This window comes from Poecilia reticulata, chromosome 7 (genome assembly GCF_904066995.2).
Source record: "Poecilia reticulata chromosome 7, P_reticulata-male-v2, whole genome shotgun sequence".
NCBI classification, from domain to species: domain Eukaryota; kingdom Metazoa; phylum Chordata; class Actinopteri; order Cyprinodontiformes; family Poeciliidae; genus Poecilia; species Poecilia reticulata.
Window position 1 is genome coordinate 26,115,440 of NC_088836.1, and position 25,513 is coordinate 26,140,952.

Below are 25,513 nucleotides of genomic sequence, written 5' to 3' on the forward strand. Positions count from 1 at the left end.
TTAACGTTGATTAAAAACTTCTAGTTCCACTGGCAGATTATTTAATTTTTTAACTTAAGAAAAATGTCTTATAAGCTGCTATGAATGACACTTCATAGCAGCTGTCAAACATTCATTTTGACTTATTCGTGTTCATATTGGGTCAAATAAAGTCTTACCAAATGTACTAAGATATTTGCCTTAAAAGTAAAATTACTTGGTGAGGTTTTGTGGTTTTGCAGTGCGCCGTCTTCAGCACCTTGGTAAATCTGAAGCCAACTGGAAGAGAAGAATCCAATATTTCTACAGAATAAAACCTTTTATCTTTCTGAACTGCAAACCTCTCAGTAAATAAACTCGTTGACCCGTTCGGATCGGGACTAGAAGCAGGGGAGTTGTTACGTAAAGCGGCTCGCTGCAGCACCTCCTGCTGGAGCTCCGCGGTGAGGCTTGAGCTCCATTTACACACACGGTCTTGTTTTCATCACTTGTGGGAACTTCACATTAACTTCCATTAATTTCTACAGCCTAAACCTTACTTTAACCTTTACCCTAAACCTACCAATCACATACCTAACCTCTAACCCAAAAACAATTTCCCTCATGGGGACTAAAAAAAATGTCCCCACAAGGAGCAACGGTCTCCATAAACCCTCATTGTAGATATGTTTCCATAAGGATATAAAAACCTGGTACACACACACACACACACACGCACACACACACACCCTCTAATTCTCCAGAGAAAAACAGACTTGTCTAATTAAAGTTTATTTTCGTTATTTGATTAGAAAAGTGAAATGCATAAATTACACACACTAATCACACACAGACCGATTTAGCTGATATATTTCATGATTTTGGGTCAAATAATAAGAAATGTCCTTTTATTCTGTAAACATGCACATTACTAGAAAGTTAAGTGGAAGGAAAAAGTGACGGGTAATGCTGTAAAACCCCCACATTCTGCTTACAACCCAATCAAAGCTACTGTAATCCCTCATCACACGTTTTCCTTCCACCAAACCTTTCATTAACAAGCTGGCATGATTACTTTTGTGAACAATCAGCTTTTTTAGGAATTACTTTCTTGGGAGCTGGGGAACCAGGGAGTCGGCCATGATTGTTTTTGATCATAACATAATATTTCTGTTAAGTTTTTTGTACTGGTATTATGGAAATACTAAAATATTTAGAGAAAATTGATTTTATGTTTCATTAGAAGAGGTACATCTAAAAAAACAGAACTTTAATATTTCTGTCTTGAATTCCATAAACTCAAATACTGAATGGATTTATTAAATAGAATTAACTAATCAAAGCTTTTATTTATTGTAATTGTAAAGTTAATGAAACTCCAAATTAAATATCTTAGAAAATTATAATACTACACTGCAAAATCTCAAAATCTTACCAAGTATTTTGGTCTAGTTTCTAGTGCAAATATCTTAGTAAACTTGAAATAAGACAAAACTAACATAAGTAACTTTTCAGCAAGATATTAGATTACTTAGATCAATAAATCCTTAATACTGATTTTTAAAAAGTACATGGAAAAAATAAGTGAAATAATCTGCCAGTCGAACTGGTCAAAAATAAGTATTAAGGTATTATTTACTTAAAACAAGCTTCTATTTCTTGCTGAAAAGTTACTTGCAATTTATTTTTTAATTATTTCAAGCGTCTGGCAGATTATTACTTCACTGATAAGAAGGGGGAATATCAGAAATAATCTGCCATTTTAACCAATACTTTTTCATCAATTTTAAGAATTTATTGAACAATTAAAAGTTGAAAAGTTACTTGTAACTTTGTTGTCTTTTTTAAACTGTACTCGGGTACCTGCACCAGAAACTAGACCAGAAATACTTTGTAAGATTTTGAGTTTTTGCAGTGCATTCCTCTCAGATAGTGAATCGGTTCAAACAGAAAAGAGCAGAAAAGTGGGAGAATGTGTGAAGTTGTTCATATTTAAGGCGACGAACTAAAATAATCGAGATGAATGGAGGTAAGCGAGTGAGGCAGGAGGGGGGATTTAAGTGGAAACGGATCCCGCGTCCGAACCCACCCGAGCCGGAGCGAGCGGGCGTCACTGCGTGGGTGAGCGTCTATGTATAGCCGAGCGCAGGAGAGTGGGAGGCTCACATTCACAGGAAGACATTCAGCTCCGCTCCCTCTTTTCTTTTTACGTACAACAGCGCACGTTTCACGGAGCAGCAGCCCACAGAGCGCAGCCTCTTCCGGCTCAGTCTGAGAACCGGACCGGACCGGACCGAACCGCTGCTGCGCCGAGTCGTTCCCACTATTGTCTGTGAAAGCAGCGTGTGGGAGCGCACTGCGTCATCCCACCTCCAGCAGGTGACCCGCCTGACTCCGTCAATCAAACCCAAGATGGCTGACAGCCACGCAAGCTGCGCCGTAAGTTAACTCAGTTTGAAGGATTCACTTCTCTCCCGAACCGCTTGGAGCGGCTCTTCCACAGCACTCTAAAAACTACTCATGGTGTTTTGTTGAAAAAACATATTTACACGCTGCTATGATGGCATATTAGGACCATTGTAGATAAAAAGGAGTACATTTTAGCCAAAAAAGTGACAAATTTGGGAGGAAACATTTTCAGAAATTTTTAGATTAATCTCAGAAATGTTCAAGAAAAAAAAAAAACAATGAAATTTGTGGACTCAAATGTCAAAGATTTGTGAGAAAACATGCTGAAAATTTTAGATTAATCTCAGAAACTTTCTGGCAAAAAAGAGAAAATTTCTTAGTTTGGAAAGACAACACTGAAAACAGAAAAACAGAAATTTGGAGATTAACCTGAGAAATTTTCTAGAAGAAACCTGAACATTCCTTGGCTTGAAGTCAAAAATATTGGAGAAAAAAAAAATGCTGAAATTTTAAGATTAAACTTTCCAGCTTTCCAGACTGTAAAGTTGAAAATTTGTGAGAAAAAGCATGGAAGTTTGGAGAGCAATCTGAGAAATGTTCTAGAAAAAAAACTGGAAATTTCTGAGTTTTGAAAACAAAATTGCAAAAAAAAAACAAACCCAACAAAAAACTGAAATGTTTAGATTATTATCAGAAACTTTCTAAAAAAAAAAAGTACGTTTCTACACCTGAAAAGTAAAAAAATTATGAGAAACAATGTGGTAATTCTGAAATTAATCCAAAACATTTTCAACAAAAAAAATTTAATTTCTGACCTTGAAAAGGCAAAAATTTGCAATAAAAAACAATTTGGACATTAATGTTCTAACATAAAAGAGGAGATTTCAAAAGTCGCAAATGTTCTACTTTTCGACTTCTAAGGAGTTTGTTGTAAATCAATTGTCTCTTAATGCTGATGAAAAGCATCGGTTCCATTTGCAGTTCATTTCACTTATAACAAAACATTTTTCCCATGTTAAAAGTGAAATAATCTGCCAGTGAAACTAATATATTTTCATCAATTTTAAGGGATTATTGACGTAAAACGAGCTCCTACATCCAACTGAAAAGTTTCTTGTAAATTAGTTTCGTCTTAATTTAAGTGTGCCCAGATATTTGCACTACAAACTGAACCAAAAATACTTGGCAACATTTTGCGTTCTTGTAGTAACAACAGTCAATGTTTGCAACTGGAAACTGTTGCCTCAGTTTTTTTCAAGTTGAGGCACCAGAACATTTTTCATATTGCGCTGGTTTTCCGCCGCTCCATTGAGTCTCCTGCTGCTTGGCAACAGAGCGGGCTGCCTGCGTGGGCGGCTGCTGCTCGGCGCCAGCAGAAAGCTCAGGAAAGCACGAGGAGGGACACTTTGTGGTCGGACTGCGCGCACGCTGCTGCGCCCTGCAGGGCCGACGCACGTGCAGCACAGGTGCATGAATCCAAACGGATGATTCACCCCAAACCAACAACAATCAGACTTCATTTAAATGTAGAGTGGGCGACTTGGAAGGAGTGAGATCCCAGCAGATCACCGGTGGGATATTCTGCAAAGACCGAAATAGATCCCGGTCATGAAGTTGGACTTTTTAAGACTGGAACCTGTAACCTTCTGTCGGTGAATCGTCTCCTCCTCCCCAATCAAGCCGTCATTCAATCCTGCTTCCGTCTTTCACCCTCACTCCTACCCTCTCCATCTCTCTCTATTCTGTGTCTCTCGCCCACAGAGTTCTTCACAGAAGAGCTCACAGCGTTCCCACGGTAACCAGCATCCCTATTCTAATCCACGGGAACGTGCGCACGGGTGTTTGACAAACATCCCGCCTTAAAAGTGCCACTTATCTGCATTGGAGCCGAGAGGGAAGAGTGGAAGAAAGGCGACTAACAGCTGGGAAACGAGTTCATGATCGCGTCGCCCAGTGACCTCCTGACAGCAGCTTCTGCCCTCCGCTAATCTTAGTTTTTCTGCACACAGATGCCACTTAAAAACAAGAAGCAGAAGGTTAAAGGTGACCCATTACGCTTCCTTCAACAGGTTAGGATAGATCTATGGGTTATAAAAACATTACAGTTTTTATGAACAAAATCGTTCTCAAAACTGAGATTTTAGTCAGATCAGTTCTGCCTATTTTGAGCAGAACTCAACGTGAAAACGGCTTCAAACAATTATACAACCATACATCTTTGAAAAGCATTAATAGAGCCTCCTGCACAACCTACAAGAATGCATCAAGTGGTTTCTGAATGGTGAGTCAATAACAAAACTCTTGTCTTTTCCAGCAGCCATTGTACAGCACAAACAGTGGTAAAACCAGCTGCGCTGCAAAAACATATTTTTGGTCTAGTTTTTAGTGTGAATATCTTGTAAAATATTAAATAAGACTAAACTAACTTATAAGTAACACTTAAGTAAGGTAAAACAAGGAACTTGTTTCAAGTCAATAAGTCCTTAATAATAAAAAAGTGGTTGCTCCATTGGAAAATGATTTTGCTTTTGACATCTTTCCATGTTACTGTTAAGGAATTATTGACTTAAAACAAACTCCTTTATCTTGCTAATAAGATACTGATAAGTGAGTTTTGTCTTATTTCAAGTGGACTTGAAATAGATACTGAACCAAAAATACTTTGTAAGATTACATTGCGACAAAATTTGCTGGAGCTCTGGGTTGCTAGGTAACAGTCTGACTAGGATGGGGTTGCTAGGTAACAATGCAGCGAGACTCAATGAGGAGGTTTTTGAAACTACTCGTTTTCCAGACACTTAAAATCATGAACTTATTGCCAAAAAAAAAATAAAAAAAGCTGGGTGATTTTTTTTGAAACACAAATGGAAGCATAAAAATGTGCAAAATGTTAATTTTTCAAAATAGGTTTCCTTTAACAGGAAGAAGCATCTTCAAAAAGTATTCAAATCCCTTTAACTTTTTCAGGTTTTATTACCACTAACTTCAAGTTTTATGTACAATAATAGAGCAACAAAATGTAACAGTCATCATCCAGCGGCTTGTTGCGTTTTTCCAGTTAAAAAATGTTTAAAGTTGACAGGAAATTTGAAAATATTACTTGATAATTGTGTGGTATTGAAATATTGGAAGATTAATACCTGAACACCAACTATAAAGTCTTTAAAAAATGCAAACATTTAAAAAAAAGACTTAAATGAATAAGCAATACTTAGCTTGGGGGTCACAAGTACAGCCTGGTGACCCACCAGGCTTATAATACATTGAGGGAAACCCTGGATTGAATGGAGAATTTCTGAGGCCTTCCACACTGAATATTTCCACCACATTGTTAAAAAACATGATATACACATAAGATCAGTTTCAGAAAAGTTGTCATCCCCTTGAATCCAGACAAGTACGCCAACGAGTAAATAATCAAATAATCACACTCATTAACTCTGAATTTAGCGAAAGCAAATGCAGGCCCCACTTTTCAGATTCTTGTTAAAATGTTGAAAAACCATTTGCCATTTTGCGTCCATGTCAGATTTGTCGTTCTGTCCCAGAACATCCCAGTAAAACACATTAAAGTTTGCGGTCGATAGTCGACTGCAGAAAGGCAGCAAGGATGTACAGAAATGCAATATTACAACCGTCTGGAGGCCTGCTGTACAGTTTCCACAGCAACTATACTTTGTCTCTCACAGCATCATTCTGACTCCAAGAACATTGCACTTACAGTGGAAAATTTACATCACAGCTATTCACTTGTTTTCTCACTATTTATGGCTAATGGTACCAGCAAGCAGATGGGAAATGAAAGTATATATAGGCAAAGACATTAGCCTTCAGAAATTTACTGCCTCAGATTGTGAAAGTGAGCAAATTCCCAAGGGATCTTTATTCAATCTGTCTGCGTAAATTAAATCTTCCATTTCTGCCGTATTTTGCCAGCAGAAACTGCCAGGAGACAGTTTTTTTTTTTTAAATGGGTGAAACCTGCTTATTTTTGACATCTCTAAAACGTGACACCATTCTGACAAACCATGTCAGACTGCGACCCGCGATGCTCCAGAGGACCAAGCTGGATTTACACTCGGCATGCAGAATTGAAAATGCATTTGTGCATCAAGCGTAAAACTCGTAAAACCATCTGCAGGAAGAACGTTGGCCACTCCGAGCAGCAGAAGAAGAAGAAGAAGTGTCAGAGTGAGACGCTAAATATAAACACAAAAATATGATTTTGATTTCTTTTCCACACGCAGTGTGAATTCACCAACACTCATTTCACTAGAAGGCAAAAAAGCACCACCCACATGCAGCTTCCTCCCACACACACACACACACACACACACACACACACACACACACACACACACTAAAACACACTAAAATGACATATCTATCATTTGTTTAAACTTGTGTCAAAATAAGCTGGACCTTTACAGCACTGCTGCAGAACTAAACTTTTTTTAAACAGCTGCAGTTTCTTCTTTAAAAAAAGTCCTGGCAGTTTTATAGAAAGCAGATTCCCTCCCTTCACATCGCTCGCTGTGCTCGGATGAGGTCAGAAAAAGCTCAGCTGAGCTTGCCCACACATTTCGCCCGAGGCCAGTTCATTCCTCCTAAGTTTTATCTTTGCTACGGAAATTTGTGAAACACAAGTCAGCAGCAGCAGCAGCAGCTGCAAGCCCAAAGTGCTGCATGGTTTGCACCAGGAGCAAATATTCAACAAACGAGGGTTAAAAAATAAAAGCAAAGAAGAAGAAGAAGAAGGGACAAAGCTCAGAGGTGAAGAGAAAGAGAACAGCACAAAAGTAATTTTTGCAGCTTCTCTGAGTCATATCTGCAGCAGTGGGAAACAGGAACCAGCGAGGGGGAGAGAGTGAGTGTACTTACGTGGGTATGTGAGAGAACGAGTGTGAGAGATAGACGGGGTGGAGCGGAGTGGAAGTGGAAAGGGGACGGGGGGTTATATGTTGTGGAGCTACTGAGCTCCTTCTGAGAAAGAAAACCCATTACGGTTCCCCAGCTTCATGAAACAAAATTAACGTCTATTTTGGTGAGAGAGGAGCCTGGAGTGGGGGAAAGATGGAGACACAAACACCTTCTCGGCGCTCGGCGGAGCTCCCACTGTGGCAGCCGGTGAGAAAAAGACACGCGTCCTTTTTGCTGCTCTTCCTTCTCTGCATTACGTAACAACTCTTCCCTGAGTAATGCTGTCGAAACCTCCAGCAGTCCCTGCCTCTCATCCTTTGAGCAGCGTGACAAGCTACATGCATGTAGCATGCAGTCCCTCCCCCACTTCACAGCCCACTTCACGCTGCACTGCAGGGTCATTTCAGCTGCAAAGCAACAGCCAGACCCAGGTGGCAGCCACTAAAAGAGATCCAGAGTGTCATCGCTGCGCTGGTAGAGCTCTTGAGCCGGATGTGGACAGATTCGCTGGCAAAGCCTGGTAGAGATAAACATTTTACTTCTGCCGAGGTAAAATCTCACTTTGAAATCCAGTTTGTACATTTATTCTGTGGGGGAAATTTCTCACGTTGAGGAATATTTGTTCCCAGAGTCACAATTGCTGCCAGTAGAAAGAGCACTTGGGGTGTTTTTTTTTTACACCTGACAGTCCAGAAGAATCCGTTTGATTTTGGATCAAAAATAAAAGCAGCAAGCAACAGGAATGATCGCCAACAGCACATGTTTATTTTACGGTGTTTTCACACCCGACAGTCCGGTCGACTCGGTTCGGCTGGCGACCAAAATTGCAACATTTGCTGCGGTTCACTTTCACACTGCACTGAGTCAAACGATCCAAACTAACACTTAGTTCTCATGTGACGTCACACTTCTACAAACTTTGTAACCGACGGCCATCTTGGTAGCCAGTTGCTATGACGACAACAAACAAGGGACAGGCTAAGAACAAGCTCTCCTTTCATTCCTATCCAACTCATAAATATGTGTCAAACATAAGGCCCGGGGGCCAAATATGGTCCTCCATATCTTCTTATGTGGCCCTAAACACTCCAGAGGTATGCATGAACAGAACCCTCAAGTTAACCGTTTTGTGCTTAAATATTGATTTATCAAATCAAATCAAACTGTTTAACTGCAAAATTACATCAGTCAATACTTCTAATTTTACTGCAATTGTGAAAATTAACGCAAAATCAACAAATCGCATCATTTTTTGGGGCTTGTGCATAACAGAGTTTACTGAAGATTTTCCTGAAAAGTTGTCAAAAACATTGGTTTTAAGTGATGCCAACTCCCACCTGCAGGTGGCAGTGTATTTTAATTCTACACTTATTTGCGAATCATAAAGAGCCACATTATACCTAAGCGCAAATATTGCAAAATGTCTTTCAAATATTTTTAAATTGGCACCAGAAAAGTTTTGATTATTATTGCAATAACAAAAACAGTGAAATTCTGGAGGGACTGATTGATGTGAAATAAGTCCAGATTTATTTAATTTTAATTAGAACTTATCAAATGCAGACATATCAAACCATTTGTTTATCAGGTTTATCAATACGTTCTGGAATCTTTTAGGAACCTCTGTGATTTTAATGTGTCCCAAAATGAAAACGCGATTGGCGCCCATCATAAACAAGTACAACTGTCACTGAATTACAATCTTTTGAGAACTCACCTCTGTGTAAAGCTAAGATAAATATAAGCGATATTTACTGTCACAGATATGGCCAATTCTCTAAATCAAGACTAAAAACCGTCCAATTTAGAGTTGATTTTGAATCACAACAACATATTTATTAACGTTTTGATCATTTTAACGACGAGACTTAAAACATAATGTCTCCCTGCAAGAACACAAAATCTTACCAAGTACTTTTGGTCTTTCTACTAGTAGTTCTTATAAACTGTGGAAAATGTTCAATCTGCCAATGAAAATAGTAGTTTTTCATCAATATTAAGAAATTATTGACTTAATATTAACTTGTAAGTTAGTTTTGTCTTATTTCAAGTGCACTAAGACATTTGCACTTGAAACTAGAGCAAAAATAATTGGTAACATTTTGTGTTTTTGCAGTGCCGTTATTCGTTTTCACAACTGTTCACTGCATGACGTGTTTATGATGTTTTTACAGCACTTTGAGCTGCCATGTTGCTGAAATAAACTTCAGTGACTGATGCTGGAACCGTTGAATATACTTACATTTTTACACACAGAGGAGACATTTAAATGCAGCTTCGTCTGACAGACATGCTCCCAAAATAACAACAACATAACATCCGCCGTGCAGCTTCCCGGGGGCCTGGGCTTGACATTGAATATCGTTCCCCCGCCGCCGTTAACAGCCGGAGAGGGACGAAACGGGGGCAGCGTTTGGGACAGCTGCTTGTGGCGCACCGCTGGGAGAAACAAGAGGAGGCAACTTTGTTTTGATGCAGCTTCGACATGCATGACTAACAAAACGGAGACGAGTTACTCAGCCTGAAATAATAAAAAATGAAAAGAATCGAGGGCTGTGCGCGAGTCGAGGAGGCCAAAACTAATTGGAGAAACAAAACAAAATCTGAGAGCTTCGCGCTCTCCCTGCCTTGCTTACAGCCTGCTGACAGATGGCGGATCAGTGTGTGTGTTCCACCTTTTCTCTTTTAGTCCGGCGCCTGCTGAGGCAGGTCACCCAGTCACTTGCCTCCTCTCTCTGTCATCTTTCCCCCACTTCCACTCCTGCCTCCTCCCCAAGTCTGAGCCGCAATTAGACAGTCGGAGGCAGCGGAGGACGGAGAAGTGTGTGTTTATCTCAGATCCATTATTAGAGGAGAGCGAATTGTCACTGACCAGAGCCAGCAGGCCTGTTTGGATGAGGCTGAGTCACAGCCAGACAGGGACAATATGGCTCCAAAGGCGCGACTCTTTATTAAATGTGACACTCCATATGATGCGCTTGTCTGAGCCTGGATCCAAAGTCGGCCACAACTGCTACGGGCAATTAGACAGGGCAGGATCCGCAAGATCTACATTAGCCATTCATCACTGCATTTAACACCCACATAAATAACTAATATGTGCTTCTGTCTAATGACTAAGTCCGCTCCGGGAGGACGGCAGGGAAGCAGTCGGCTCTGATCAATCAGGGATTTGGGTAAACCTGAGTCAATCACCGGCAAGCGGATCGGGACCATAAGAAAACAGAACCCAGCTCCAACTGCTCAGATGGTTTTCTGGATGCAGAAGTGCACACTTTGGAGTGTGTTTTACTCAGGAGTGTGTTTTACTGTGCACTTCTTCACATGAATTCCTGCCTACTCACAAAGCTGAATGCTTGCAGAACAAAAGCCGACTCTGAGTGCGTGGTTAAGTAAAAGCCAGGACAGATGCTCTCCCCGTGTGCCAAAGCTGTGTGTGTGTGCGGCAATCTGGCTTCAGGTCAGCTGTAAGTTGGAAAATTATTTTTTTTAAAAAGACAATAAAAGAAAACATGCAGTGCCGGTGTTGGGAAGCACAGATAACACCGGCAGCAGTAAAGATGTGTAAAAAGGCCTTAAAGTAATTCCTCTTTTAATGTGGTAGAAAACTTTAACACTGAAAAATTTACAAAATCAAATCTTGACATCCTTTTCTCAGCGAAATTGTTGCCATGCCCGACCATCCTTCTAAAATAAACTAAGCCATTAAAAAAATAAATACAATTTTGCAAATTTTTATCTCAACTGTTTTTAAAACAGCAGCTTCTTAAAAAAAACGAGTTCATTTTTTTTTGGTGTCTGGAAAATGAGCCCTTTATAAGACCTCACGATTGTCACAAAGACAGACGCTGACCCGTTACATAGCAACCCAAGCGGAACTCCGGCATATTTGGTCAGCTGGATGGAAGGAAACTTTATGAAACCCTTTGGGATTTTCCCCTCAGGGGATTTTGTAATTCCCGTCTCCCACACTGCACCCATACATTAAATCCTTAAATTAATGTTATGCGTTTGTTTTTAACACATCAACAGCCCTATAGTCCCTGTTTCTGTTGTTCTCCTGTCAACCCTCCTTCCAGCCTCCAGTGAGGAGCTGAAGAGTTTAGTTGCACGAGGAACAAAGGAGTTCTTTAGTCTGTCGGTCTGAGGATTACCACTGTATTCACTTTACAATGGCTGCTGGAAAAGATAAGTGTTTTGTTGTTGACTTACCATCCAGAAACCACTTGCTGCATTCTTGTTGGTTGCTTTTCAAACATGTAAGATTGTATAATTGCTCATCAGCAGCAGCTTATTTGGATTTAAAGTGACAGAGACCATAAAACATTTTATTCTGAAAGGAGCTCAAAATAGGCAGAACTGACCAAACTAAAATCTCATCATCTAAGAACGAATTTGTGCAAAAATAAATAAATAAATAAATAAATTAATGAACAAGCTTTGAATAGGCCACAGATTTATCCTGACCCGTTTAAGAAATCATAGTAGGTCACCTTTAAGTTTATATGTTGAGTTAGAACATCTATTTATTAATCCACTTCTGGGTTATAAATATCACATAAAACATTCACGTCACCTACTGGCCACCTGGCTGGACCCTTATTTATCTAATATGCTTCAAGGTAATGGAAGAAAAAAAAGCTTCAAGGCTCACTGTTGGAGAACTGCAGCAATGGGCGGCAGTTTCTATAGCAACCACTCAAAGCCTTTTCTGTTCTACCATTACAAATGCAGACATGTTGAATTAGCTAAACTTTAACTGGAGTCATGTGTTTTTGTGGGAGGACACAACAAATTAGACTTTTGACAAAAAACGCTCCAGATTGGAGGAAAATATTCTCATGCCTGCTGTTAAACACAGTGGGTGACCTGTGATGCTGTGGGCCTCCTTTGAGATGTCAATAACTCTTCCAAACAACAGGAACCTTTTGAATAAAAATCAGACCAACTTTGCCAGAACATCTGACCAAAGAAACACGGGAGTGGTTCCAATTGGGCACAAAATCAATCAATCAAGCGAATCCAGCCAGAATCCAGCTGGATATTTTGGGCCACAAAAAAGAAAATGAATGTCCTGAAGGGCCAGTTGTGGCAGGATGCATTGATGAAAGCCATGAAAAAAATGTTACAATATCAACATCTTTTCACACGGATCAGCCACTCTGAGATTTTGCAATCGTTTTGTGATTTTGTGGTCCTAACTTAGAAATATTTGTAAGGAACTTTGTGATGTTGGTGCTTATGTATGATGGCAAGTGTGACTCTTTGTCTCGTTAATCCCAGATTATAACCTGACATCAAATCAGCCTGAGGCCACAGGGAAGTAGAAGAGACACTGCCCCCTGCAGTTTGGAGTTAGCATCGCTTAAATCCAAAGTTTTTGAACAAGTTTGCAATAAACTCACAAATATGAATTAGCGTGAAAACTCTAATGTTCTAATGTTATCTTGACATTAGAACAGTCAAGATAACAATCTGCTTAAAGATTATTTTGTCAATCAATTCAATGCAGTTTTTATCTGTTTACTGCCAAGTTACATCAATCAGTTCCTCCAATTTCTTATGAATTATTGTGGAAATGGATGCTAAATAAATAAAATCAACAAATCCCAGCACTTTTTCATTCTATTTCATAATTATGAGTTTATTGCAGATTCTTTGCAAAAATTGTGGAAAATATTGGCTCTAATTGTTTACTACCACCCTACAGGCGGCAGTATTTCTTACTTCTACTAAATATTATAATCCATAATGATGCAGCGAGTAACAGAAAGTCACATTTACCATCATACAGAAGCGCAAACATTTCTAAATTACTACCACAAACACTTTTTTATTGCAAAAGTTCTTCATGCTCAAAAAGTACCTTTGAAGCAGCTTTATGAATAAATTATGCCCAGTTGGTGCCATGGGAGCCAAAAGTCTAACAGTTTTCTGTTATTGTGTAATATGCTAAACCTTTATAAGTCATAACCTCCGTTTCCTGTTTAGCCAGTCTGGCTAAAGGTTTGGTGTGAATTCGCAGTTGTAATAATTTGTGGTACTACTGCCTTTCCATCATCTCAAACCAGCCTCTCTCCTCTGACACCAAGAACACATTTCTGCCAATCCAAACAAGTGCCATTAATTGGATATTTTTGCCATTTTGAGAGAAATGTTTGTGTGGATCAGCCATTTCTGAAGTACCAACAACAATACTAAGTCTGATTAATCATGTTTGAACTTCAAGTCATTGCATTGAGTTGCTGTCATCAGATTTAGTTGTTTATGGGGTTTTTTAAAGTTATCAACCGTAAATCTTAAAAGGGCTCAAAAATAGTGTCATGTTTTCATTCAGTTAACTTTTCCATTATTCTAAAGATACAGAAACAAAGACCCAGAAGTGTCCTTGCTGAACTTTTCTTCAACAGAATATTGTTCACACCTACAATATTCTACAGTGAATATTCACACCTACAGTGTCAGGGACATTCCTGAATGTCTCTGACATTCAGGAATGTGAGGATTATCACCAATGACAAGAAAGGTTGCTGCTTTTCCCTGCCTGTCAGACTGACGGCTGGCCATGGAAATGTTCTGTCAGAGCGGAGATATTCTGGAGACCGCGGTCAGCCATCCAAGGGTGTTTTCACACCTCACAGGCTGGTAGACGCGGTTCTACCAGGGACCAAAGTTGCAACATTTGATACATTTTTAGCTGGTGAGGTTTGCTTCATCACTGCACAGGATCAAATGAACCAAACCAACTGGAAAAAACGTTCCCCTCCTCACCTGTGGTGGCACTGCACCAAGAACCACTTAAAAGAAGCAACAGAAAAACCTCTAAGGAAAACACTGAGCGCATCTTCCTTCTCCACAAAACGTAAACAAGAATTAAGTAGCATCAGAGTTTGGCAGCTGTAGCATTTCTCATGTCTTTGGTAAAACTGAACTGTTGTGATTGTTTTGGTTGCATTTACCCAGAAGACCCTGTGCTGTAGTTCCCATCCTGCGTTTGCTGTGGTCTGGTCCGTTTGCATCTACATATCCATTTGTACCACTTCAAACTAAGCATGGCTGGTGTAAAATGTTTTCATCAACTGAAGCACATTGAGGCTGTTTTCACACCTGATAGTCCAGTAGACTCGGTTCAATTGGGGACCAGAATTACAACATTTGTTACATTTTTAATTGGGTGGCTCACTTTCAAACTCTGTTGTGTCAAATGAACCAAACTAATTGAATAACCTGCCCCTCTCCTCGCCTGTGGGGGCGCTGCACCAAGAACTACTGAAAGAAACAACATAAAAACCTCCAAAGAAGACATGAGTGCAACTTCTTTCTACACAAAATGTAAACAAAACTAGAGTGGCGTCAGATTTTAGTGGTTGTAGGATTTCTCTTTTGAATTAGCTAAAAGACCATAACCCAATTTCTCCTGCTAGCGCTACACTCTCACATTTGTTTTGGTTGTATTTATCCAGAATGCCCAGTGCTACAGTTCACTTCCTGCTTTTGGAGCGGTCTCCGGTTCACTCGCCTTTCACATTTGCATTCAAACCGCACCAGAGTTCACTTCAACCGACGCGAGACCAAAGCGGATCAGAGTTCACACCTCCGAAAACGAACTGAACTTTCTAGACAAACGAACTAGAGTTCAGTTAAAGTGGACTAAACATGGATGGTGTGAATGCAGCCCAAGTTAGATCATCCTGATTACTCTAGAGAGAAGAGAAAATGAGGCCCATATGTTTGGTGGACTTACTTCCTGCGTGCGCTGGAGCTGGTGTTGGTGTCTGTGCTGTCAGTGCGTTCCAGCCGGTCCCGGTCCGTGTTGGAGGAACCGCAGGAAAGGCCTCGCGTCAGTCTGGCGTGGCTCCTCCGCTCCCTGCTGGGCCCTGGAGTTGTGGCTGATCCAGATGTCACCTGAGGCGTTGAGGTGCCACCACTCCCGCTGCAGCCCCCGCCACCGCCCGGTTGGACCGGAAGTGTCAGAGGCTGGTTGTGGTTCTGCTCTGGGGTGTCGGACCCCCGTGGGCCACGCTCCAGCCTCAGGTCCTGGTTTTCCTGACTGACCCGGTCCAGCTGGCCCTCCAGCTCCTCAATGCGCCGGCGCTGCGTCTCAAGGAGCTTGGCCTGGCTCTCGATGATGTTGTTGAGCTCCAGTAGGTACTCCACGGCCCGGTTGGGGCTCTCCGGGTTGGACTCCATGGTGGGAGTCTTCCTCTTGGTGTGTGTGTGTGTGAACACCACCAGCTGGAGTTTCGCCTCCACCCTCCCCACCAGCCCTGATGAGTTGGGGGGAGGGAGGGCCCAAGAAAGTCTCTGCTGAAGTTTAACTATTGACCTTTGGTGTCCAGAAACAGAAAGTCACAAAGGTGAAGGGACTGAGAGTTTCAGAATGACTACATATCCCTAAGGATGAGGGCAAGAATGAGCATTATAGCATGTTACGCCATGAAGAGGGTTCAAAGTTCAAAACGAAGCTCAGGACGCTGGTGATAGTCTGGTTTCCTGAAGTTGCGGTCATTTTGACTCCACCATAGAGAAGGTCAAGAGTTTGAGACGACATGATTCACAATTTACAGATAAAACATGAAGAACAACAAGAGATCACCCGGTGGAGGGAGAAACAATGACTAACATGTATTTCTGGTTTTTAAGTTTTCTGACAGATTTAAAGAATGTAGATCATCAAATTACACTATTTATAGCTTTAATTGTATCAGTTTTTACTAAATTATAAATATGAATAAAAAGCACACTTCTTGGACAGACAGGGGAAGGGGTTGGGGAAAGTGGTGCGGGTTGTGATTTACCAATTTCTTATCAGGCGCTGTCAATCATTACATAACAGAGAAAAATCAGCTCCCTCCCACGTTGAGTGTCCCCGCAGTACATCTTCTCCGCTTTCAACCCATGATTTAAAAATGTCTTCAAAGCGTAAGAAGTACGCAGACTTAGATTGGGAAGTTCATCCTGGGAGTCCAGATCCTCTCCCCCCAACAGGTCCGAGCAAAAAGGGAAAACAAACCCCAAAACACTACATCCCGGGGTTTTTAAATTCAAATCCCAAACTGAGCGTCTCTGGTCTTGTCCTCCACTTTCCCTCCAGATTAAGCATTAACGCACAAATTGTTGCTTTAAAGGGGAATTAAAAAAAAAAACTACCTGGACTATTTTCACGGTCCAAATCCTAAAACTGCGCTTCTGTGTTTGCAGCCTTCGCAGCTGATATAACTTGGATCTAAAGAGTTCACCAAGCCGCTTTTCTTACTTATGTGCTCTTCAGCTGCTTCAGGTTCTCAGTCTGTGCAGAAGAGAGGTGATGATGCTTTTCCTCTCAGCAGGCGAGGAGGCAGAGAGGTTTTGCTGCTTTCGCGTCTCATCAGCGGGGAAAAAAAGCGTTTGGCTTCTCCACAGGAGCGCATCTCCGTCAAGTTTTCACATGGAATATAATGAACATCCGGTAGGGACTTTCACAATAAAATACAACCTGGCAGGGGCACACTGAAATTATGATTTCACTGATTACTTTGCAGTCATAGGCTACGTTCACACTGCAGTTTGAAGTGACCCAAATCCGATTGTTTGTGAAATCGCATTATTTATTTATTTTTGGCTGTGTGTTATCTCCAGTGTGAACTTCAAACGAGCTGGAAGTGTTCCGCATGCGCACTAACGGGCGCGATAAGAGAATGCTCGTGGTTTGCCAACTGCCATAAAAAAGAAGTGCTCATTGTTTAAAATCAACAAAACATCTGATACATAGCCTACTCAAATCTCGAAGATGGCGGTAATGAACGTTAAGCTGTTTTCCAACCACCATAAAATAGAAGGAGAAAAAGGAGAAGGAGAAAAAGGAGAAAAAGGAGAAAAAGGAGAAGAAGAAGAAGAAGAAGAAGAAGAAGAGCTCAGTGTTTGCGGAAGTAAACATGGAGGCTAACGGTGGAGCTTAGCTTACGATTTTAAAGTTGTTATTGTCCGCCATGTTTTTTTTTTTTTTTTTTTTTTTTTTTTTTTAAATTTTCAAAGAACTTTATTAAAGTTAAATTAGTATACATCAAAATAACATAGTGAAGTATACAATACAACAGTAAACAGAACAGCCAGGGGTGGTTAGATAAGAACATGCAAAGACGTACAAATTGAAATTGTCCTTAAAGCCTTTTCATTTGTAGATTCTGCTATTGATTTGATATATAGTTCCATATCTTTAATGAAAAGAGAGAAACAAAGTGTTTTATTAGCAAATTTGCATTTATGAATGTAAAATTTAGCAAAGAGTATTAGCAGGTTTATTATAAAGAAATGTTTAGCATCCTTCTTATGGAACCTATAGAAACAAAATAAAACATTTTCCCAGCATAAGGAAAAATTCTGTAAAATATGGTCATTAATATTGTCCGCCATGTTGTTGTTTTCCCTCCATTTTGCGCGTATCAGGGCGCAGAATAGTGACGTTGGTCGAACATCAATGACGTTCTGTTCCACGACTGCGACCTGACCGTTAAGATTCAGGTCACATTTGAAAAGATCGGATACTAAGCAGCCTGGGTCGCATTAAAAAAATAAGAATAAAAAATACGATCTGTGTTTTTCCGACCGTCATGAAAAGATACAGATCACATTAGGGCAAAAAGAAAAAAAAATCGTAATTGGGTCACTTCAGTGTGAATGTAATCGTAGATTTCAATAAACAGTGGGTCAAAACATGAATAACTATTTACTGAATTTAGCTAAATACAGCAAACATTTTAAAAGTTATAAGAAATGCTGTTCTTATAACAGAATAAGGCAAACATAAATAACATCCCTACAAACAAAAAAAATTGGACTACTTTATTTTATTGATTTTAGCTCTCTTTATTGGCCCGGAAATAAATTTGAATTGACTATTTTGGCTCAAAACGTTTGGACACCGACGCTTTATACCAAGCATGTTTGTGTTTTATTTTGAAAGTCCCGCTTGAATCTCATATTTCGTCTGTCTAGCTTTGCTCGGCTCAGTAAATCCAGTGAAGAGAGAACACAACCAGTGCAGTTCTGCTCCTATTGCGCTGAATATTTCTCTATATTTAAAAACGCAAGACTTGATTTCAAAGTTTCCTTTTTACTGTATTATCATGCATCATCCTCATATAAAACAAAGCTTTTCTTTTTTGTTTTTAATCATTATTTCTCGCTTCATCTGACTTGAACAGAAGGATGTGGCTTACAGGAGATGAGAGAGGAAAACATGCCTCAGAGCGATGTTATTTTTAGAGCTCATATGTGAACTGAAACGCAGTTAATTCACCTGTTCTCTCTCTGTCTCTCTCTCTCTCGCTCTGACGCAGTAAAAATAAATAAATAAAACAAACAACAACAAACACCTGAGATTCTCGGTTTGGTTTAGTAACTGTAAAATCCCGCGATTTACCCCGAAAAACATTAAATACGTTTCATCTGCAGGATATCACTTTTTTATTTCTATTAATGCCGCAGTGACAAAATAACTAAAAAGAAAAATAAAACAAATTTGATCTTCTGCCCAAACTCTGTAATGCATTTTTGCTGCCACCTGCTGTCCATTAACGAGGTTCCAAAAACATTAATAACACACAAACATTCAAGTCAATGCAAAAAAAAAAAAAAAATTGCTTCAGCACTTTATTTCCACTTTACATTTCAGCCAATTTCAAAATGAACATATATATATTAAAAAATAACATTAGCAAACATTATAAAATAGGCAAAGCTAATATAACATGATCGTCTGGTCATTTGCAGCACACCAATGCGATCAAATGGACTGGAAACAGTAGGTAAAGTTGATTTATGCCTTTGGGAGATGACTGGTAGTAATAACAGTCTGTGTCTCTTAATGCAGCTGCAGAAAATCAACATAATATTGCTGCAGCGTTAAAATAATAATGCTATGAAGAGCAGCTTCTCACCCGAATGGCTTTTCTAGAGCAAAGTGTCAGAAAACCTGAGTATATAAAAAAAAAGAAAAATCTTTATTATTATTTAAATAGAAAAATAATATCTCACAGTATCCATTCAGGTTGATTCCTTTAAGTTATAATAATTTAAAAAGAGAGCAACAGAAAATGATGTGCTAGTTCACCATCTCAGAGCTCAGATTCCGCTGATATTTTATTTTTTAAATATTTTTTTGGCATGGCTGAAATTCCTCGACGGTCCACCCATCCGTAGTATTAGACACCTCAGAGCAAAAGATTTTCACAGTAAGAAAAATCAGTGGTTAGGATAAAGTGGTTTGTTACCAAGGCAACTGTACGTGGCACGATGGGCACAGCACTCTCAGGAATCTAGATAATGTTATTTTTTTGTTGTCGTTTTTCTCTTTTTCTTCTGATACACAATAACAACAGTACTGGAAATATAAATATACACGCCGGGTGCATATTTTTTGGCATCCTTTGCTAACGGTTCAACTCTGAAACACTCAAGCAGCATTTTACAAAACATTCACTTAAGACTACGACAGGTGCTACATTTGTTTGTGTGTGTGTTTACAAAAGGTTGGATTTTTCACATCATTGCACAGTAATAAATAGGAACATATGCCTGTTATCTGTAGTACATGTTTACGGTGCCTTGGAAAAGTATTCACACCCTTTAACCTCATTAGATTTTTGGTGGCCTAGTCCAATCCAGCTCAACCAAATGAATGATTCATTACTGCTGATTCAGGAGTTTAGTCATATGATTCAGGAAGCAGGGATGCATCTAAAAGTTGCTCTGAATGACTGGAATTGGGCAACCAGGTTTCACAACAAGCTTCAGCAACTTTACCTGGGATTTCTGTGACAGCAGAAAAACAAGCAAACACATTAAAACTTGATCAAACTGCTGCCCCCTTTCTAATGTCACCCTGGGCAACCGCCATATCAAAAACAACCACTGAAAGCAATGCACTGTTTTCCATTTTTCACAAAATAATTTAAAATGAGCATAAATTGAGGTGTTCAGTGAAGATATTAGAGGTTTGTTAGAGAATAAAACAAGAAAAAACACAGTAGGTGGAAAAGTGTCACAGGTCATAGGTCACAGAAGAGGGCAGGACAAAACGTCACTGCGTTGCTGCCTTAAGATTTTATGCAATTTTAATATTGCTAAGAACTTTTCAGATTGCTAGGTTCACACACAGCATGCTAATCCTTCTCAAGAGGAGTCTGTTAGTTTTTTTAAAACTACTTTTTAACCAGGAGTTGTTTCGTAATGGCAACATTCATAAACATTACAAGCTGCTTTTTAAAAACATCATGCAGCCCTTGGGACAAACCTACCAAATCATCCATGTCCAAATAAACTGACAGTCCTGGCATGGAGAGCATCAATCAGAGAGGACGCTACGCAGAAGATTTTTTATCGTCATCTTGTTTCAGTTTACCACAAGACACGTTACCCAACAGGTGGAGGAAGGTGCTTCGGTCAAATGAAGCCAAAATTTAGTTCTATAGCCAACATGCAAATTTAAATGTGGCAGAAAACTAACACCGCCATTATGAAACACGGTGGTGGCAGCACCAGCGTCACAGCAGATGGGAGAACGGATGAAGCAGGACTTGAACCTTCCAACAGAAAAACAACCAGCCAGATAAAAACGTGTTTTTAAAAGTGACCTATTACGGTTCCTTAAACAGATTAGAATAAATCTAAAGTTACAAAAAACATTTGTCACATTTTTTTGAACAAAATTATTCTTAGATAAGATTTTTGAGCTACTTTCAGAATGAGCTGTTTTAGGGAGTCCTGTCTCTTTAAATCCAAATAAACAGCACATTTATACAACTGTACATCTTTGAAAAGCAGAAGTAGAGCCTCCTGCACAACCAACAAGAATGTAGCAAGCGGTTTCGGAATGGTAAGTCAGCAACAAAACACTTGCCTTTTCCAGCAGCCATTGTACAGCAGTAAATCCAGCTGAGCAAATGTCCTGGAGCACCGCTTGGGTTGCTAAGTAACAGTGCAGCGTTACAGAAGATGTTTGTGAAACGGCTAATTTTCCAAACACCAAAAAACGCTAACTTATTACCAGAAAACATTTTGGTGTTTTAGAACTTGGGTTGTTTTTTTTAGAAGAAGTAGAGACACAAAATGGAAGTAGAAAAAATGCAAAATGTGATTTTTGCACAATAAGTCTCCTTTAATTAGCTTATTTATGCATCAGAATGGCCTAGTCAAAGAATCAATTTGAGGGTTAGCAACTAAACTGGAGCAGCAACTAAACTGGAGTCGCTACCCTAAAAGTAAAAGCTAATGTCGAGTCAGGGGGAGGGGATAAACACAAATTCACGCCACACTTTTCAGCTCTTTATTTTTAAAGCATTTTGTCTGTCACATTGATGATAAATAAAACACTGCATGTGGTGGTTGTCTCAATACAAAATGTGAAAAGGCTCAGGGGATGTGAATACTTTTGGAAGGCACTGCATATTTATGTGTTCACAAAAACTGAGTACCAATTTTCACATCATCGCACAACAATAAAAACGGTCAGTTACCTGTTATTTGTAAGATATATGTCTTTATATGTGTGTATCTGATTGGTGCATATATTCAAATATACGAGTTTTTCATTAAAGGTATACAAATCAGAGCTTCTCCAATTATAATATTTACAATAAACTCTTAACTTATTTCTTTACAGATATTCACAGAATAGGGAAGCTTCAAAAAGGGTTTCACACACACGCGCACGCACGCACGCACGCACACACACACACACACTGAAACAGTTATGTACACTCACACACACACACACACACACGCACACACACACACACACACACCCCCACACACACACCCCCCCACACACACACACACACACAGCGGAGTGCATATGGACGGCTGATAGTCTCGGACAGTCGCAGCATTTTTATTGCTCAGTATCTTTGTGAGGTAAAAAGTCTTTGCCGTAATCAAAAGTGGACAGAGGGAAGCTGATGGAGTGGATACACTGCAAAACACTAAATGTTACCAGGTAATTTTGGTCTAATTTCTAGTGCAGATATCTTAGTGCACTTGAAATAAGGCATAACTTACTTACAAGTAACTTTAATTGATATTAATAAATACTTGCCAGTTCCACTGGCATTTTTACCTTGGTATAAATATACAGATTAGGACCAACTGGGGGCGGAGGAATCTGACTTCTTCTCTGAATTTGAATATTTTTTTCTCCGAATTCAGATTTATTGTTTTCCAAATTTGTAAACTTTTTCTCAGAATTAATTTTTTTTCTTCTCAGAATTCAGTTTTTTTTCTCTTAGAATTTAGATTTTTTTTTTTTCAGTCAGAATTCAGATTGTTTTGTCCAAATTTGTAAACTTTTTCTCAGAATTCAGATTTTTATCAGAATTTGGACTTTTTTAAACCAGAATTCAATTTTTTTTCCCCCCTCAGAATTCAGATTTTCTTTCTTAGAATTTAGATTTTTTTAAAAATCTGAATTCAGATTTTTTTTCTTATTCTTCTTCCATAGAAATAATCTATTAGTGAAAGTAGAATTTTCTTGTAAATCAATATTACCGTAAGAAATAACTCTGTTTATTCTTTTATTGCACTACGTTCGATAGAGACAAGCTACTATTTCATGAGCACCAGGACACTTGGCACTAGAAACTAGAAACACTTGGTAATATTTAGAGTTTTTGCAGGGTGGGTCAGTAACTGAAGGTAGGTTGAAATGTGCAGCAGCGTTCTGGAAAAATGTTTGCAACATTTGGTGGAGGCTCAAACCGAAATGTGGTCCAGAGATGAGCTGCAGAAAGGCACAAAGAACATGAGCTGCAGGTTCAAAGTGACGGTTGGTCAGGAGGAGATGGGTCAGGATCTGATGCTGCGTCGTTTAAATGCTGCGTGTTTTATCTCTCGTTAACAGTCAGGGAACAGCGGCGCTGCTGCTTCTTCTTCTTCTCCTGTCCCGCCCGTGTTGCTCATCCTCAAACTGAACCAGCCTCTGCTGACCCGGGACGAGCCACGGGCCGGGCAGCGCGGCGGCGGCCAGCGAGAGCCCTGAAATGCTGGCGGCGGAGACGCTGGAGTCTGATTGGCTGTCTCCAGACTCCGACGAGGCGTCGCCCAGCTGGTCCTGGGACAGCGTGGAGGCGAGGAAGGAGAACGGCTCTCTGCGCGACTCCGGACCCACCACAGTGACTCCTGGTAAGGGCCGATCAGAGATGGCCGACTCTGCGCCACAGTCGTCGTCCTCTTCCTCCTCCTCCTCCTCCTCGTCCCTCCTCAGGCCCCGGTATTCTGCCACCATGTTCCAGTTTTCATCGGTTTCGTCTTCCCGGTTTTCCTTCGGTCTGGGGAGTCTGTGGATCGGGACTGGAATGGGTAGGAAAACATCGTCGTCTTCACTTTCTACTGAGTCCGCTCTTCGCTCTGGTTCCTCCTCAGCAGCAGGTCCTTCCTCCTCCTCTTTTTCCTCCTCCCTCATCCTCCCCCTGTCCAAACTCCTGCTTTTCCTCTCTCTCTGTCTGCTCCTCCCTCTTTCCTTCTCTCTTCTTCTTTCCCTTCCTGCCTCTTTGTCGTCATGTTTCCTGATTACGTTTCTTGGTAAACTCTGAGGCCTCCTCTTCCTCCTCTCCCCGTCCCCGCGCTCAGAGACGGGGCTCCGTAAGCGACCTCCTCCTACCGAGCCCCGCCTTCTTCTCGTTCTTCCTCTGATGGCCCCCGTCCCGCTCCCCGTCACATCTCCCACCGACCTGCTCCTCCTTGTCTGCTTGGCGCGGCGCCCCCTCTGTCCGGTGGGGCTCACTGCAGCCAGACTCTGCTCTTTGGGGTTGTGCAGGAGGGAGGAGGAGGTGATTCTGTGCTCACGGGCTGAACAGGTGAGGAGGAGACGGAAACAAGGTGAGTCGCCAGAAAGCAGACAGGAAAAATAAAATCTTTGCCTGACAGATTTATCTGATCCGCAGTGCTTTACAAAAGTATGAATGAAGTTTTTAAATTTTACACATTTTGTCTTGTTCTCTGACTTTATTTAAAGGATTTATTTATAAATAAAGTGAAAAAGCAACATGAAGCTTAATTACAGCTTGTTTCATTTCTGTTTGGATAAATCTTCCTGTTCTTAAATTAAAAATAAAACACTTTCATGCTATAAGGTAGTGTTACTTTAAGCACGACCAATTATTCTTCCTTAAACAGGTTAGGATAAGTCTATGGGTTATACAGAACATGTTCATTATATATATAAATATATTTATTAACAAAATCATTCTCTGATAATGAGATTTCAATCTGGCCAGTTCTTCAAAATGTGACTTAATAATTAGGAGGATTGTTTTCTAGACACCAAAAGATTTTGATAAAAAAATTATTTCCTGAAAACGGTTGGATAAGTTTTTACTTTAAGCTCTTTGTCTATTTTTAGAAGCAGTAGATCCAAATGGAAGAACAAAATTATGAATTGTGTATAATAGATCTCCATCTATTCAGAATGGCCTAGTCAAAGAGCAGCCCTATCGATTGAACTAATTTAGAGCTGTTACCATAAAAGATTTGCAGCTGCAGCCATAAAGCTTAGAGCCGCGGTGAGGATAAACACAAATTCACTCCACACTTTTTCAGCTTTCTATTTCTAAACCATTTCGTCTGTCACATAAAATCCTACTGAGATGTTTTGGGGCCTCCTGTCACTTTAAATCCTAATAATCTACTGCTGGCCACGCCCCCAACTCCATGTTTACGCTCACATGAAAATGTCTGCATTTATACAACCGTACATCTTTGAAAAGCATCAGTAGAGCTTTCTGTACAACCAACAAGACAACATAAAGTGGTTTCTGGATGGTACATAAACAGAAAAACGCTTGTCTTTTCCAGCAGCCATTGTACGGCGGTAAAAACAACCAATTAAACATGATGGAGCTCTACTTGTATTGCTACATGGGTACTGAAGATTTTTAATAATGAAATGTTTTAAACCAGGCTTCCCTTTCCTTCCACTTCACAATTATGCACGACTTTGTGCTGGACTGTCAGACAAAATGCTAACAAAATGTGATTTTCATGCTCAGCCCCCATAAATACGATTGCAAGGCACTGCACATTAAAAAGCTTCCAGCTTAAGTGTTTCACTGCTCTTAAGGTCGTCTTGGGTAAGAACATCCTTACTGTGCTGCAACATGAATTAATCATACAACATGCATTTATTTATCAGCGTGCTCTCACATTATGCATTCACATACTCACAAATCACGAAGGCAAAAGCATTCTGCTCACA

The 25,513-nt window shown here is 40.1% G+C and overlaps 2 protein-coding genes and 1 long non-coding RNA gene across 13 annotated transcripts in view; 1 reads left to right on the plus strand and 2 right to left on the minus strand.

Annotated features, from left to right (window-relative positions):
- The window catches only part of iqsec2b (IQ motif and Sec7 domain ArfGEF 2b), a 51,944-nt gene extending 35,226 nt beyond the window's left edge, over positions 1 to 16,718 (minus strand). For 2 of the 3 annotated variants that reach the window (XM_081609187.1, XM_008414354.3), the window contains exon 1: positions 15,032 to 16,718. In XM_081609187.1, the coding sequence (XP_081465313.1) occupies positions 15,032 to 15,477 (446 nt within the window). In that variant the 5' untranslated portion in view covers positions 15,478 to 16,718. The remainder of the gene's footprint in view (positions 1 to 15,031) is intronic. The other variant, XM_081609186.1, reaches the window with a different exon arrangement.
- On the plus strand, positions 689 to 13,214 carry LOC145552278 (uncharacterized). Its single transcript, XR_014088267.1, has 2 exons — positions 689 to 2,397; positions 4,129 to 13,214. It is a non-coding gene; the product is annotated as an uncharacterized LOC145552278 (long non-coding RNA).
- Positions 16,719 to 18,905: 2,187 nt separating the features above from the next.
- magixb (MAGI family member, X-linked b) overlaps positions 18,906 to 25,513 on the minus strand; it is a 76,827-nt gene continuing 70,219 nt past the window's right edge. For 8 of the 9 annotated variants that reach the window (XM_081609190.1, XM_081609193.1, XM_017305839.2 and 5 more), the window contains one exon: positions 18,906 to 24,108. In XM_081609190.1, coding sequence (XP_081465316.1) covers positions 23,162 to 24,108 — 947 coding nt within the window. In that variant the 3' untranslated portion in view covers positions 18,906 to 23,161. The remainder of the gene's footprint in view (positions 24,109 to 25,513) is intronic. The other variant, XM_081609192.1, reaches the window with a different exon arrangement.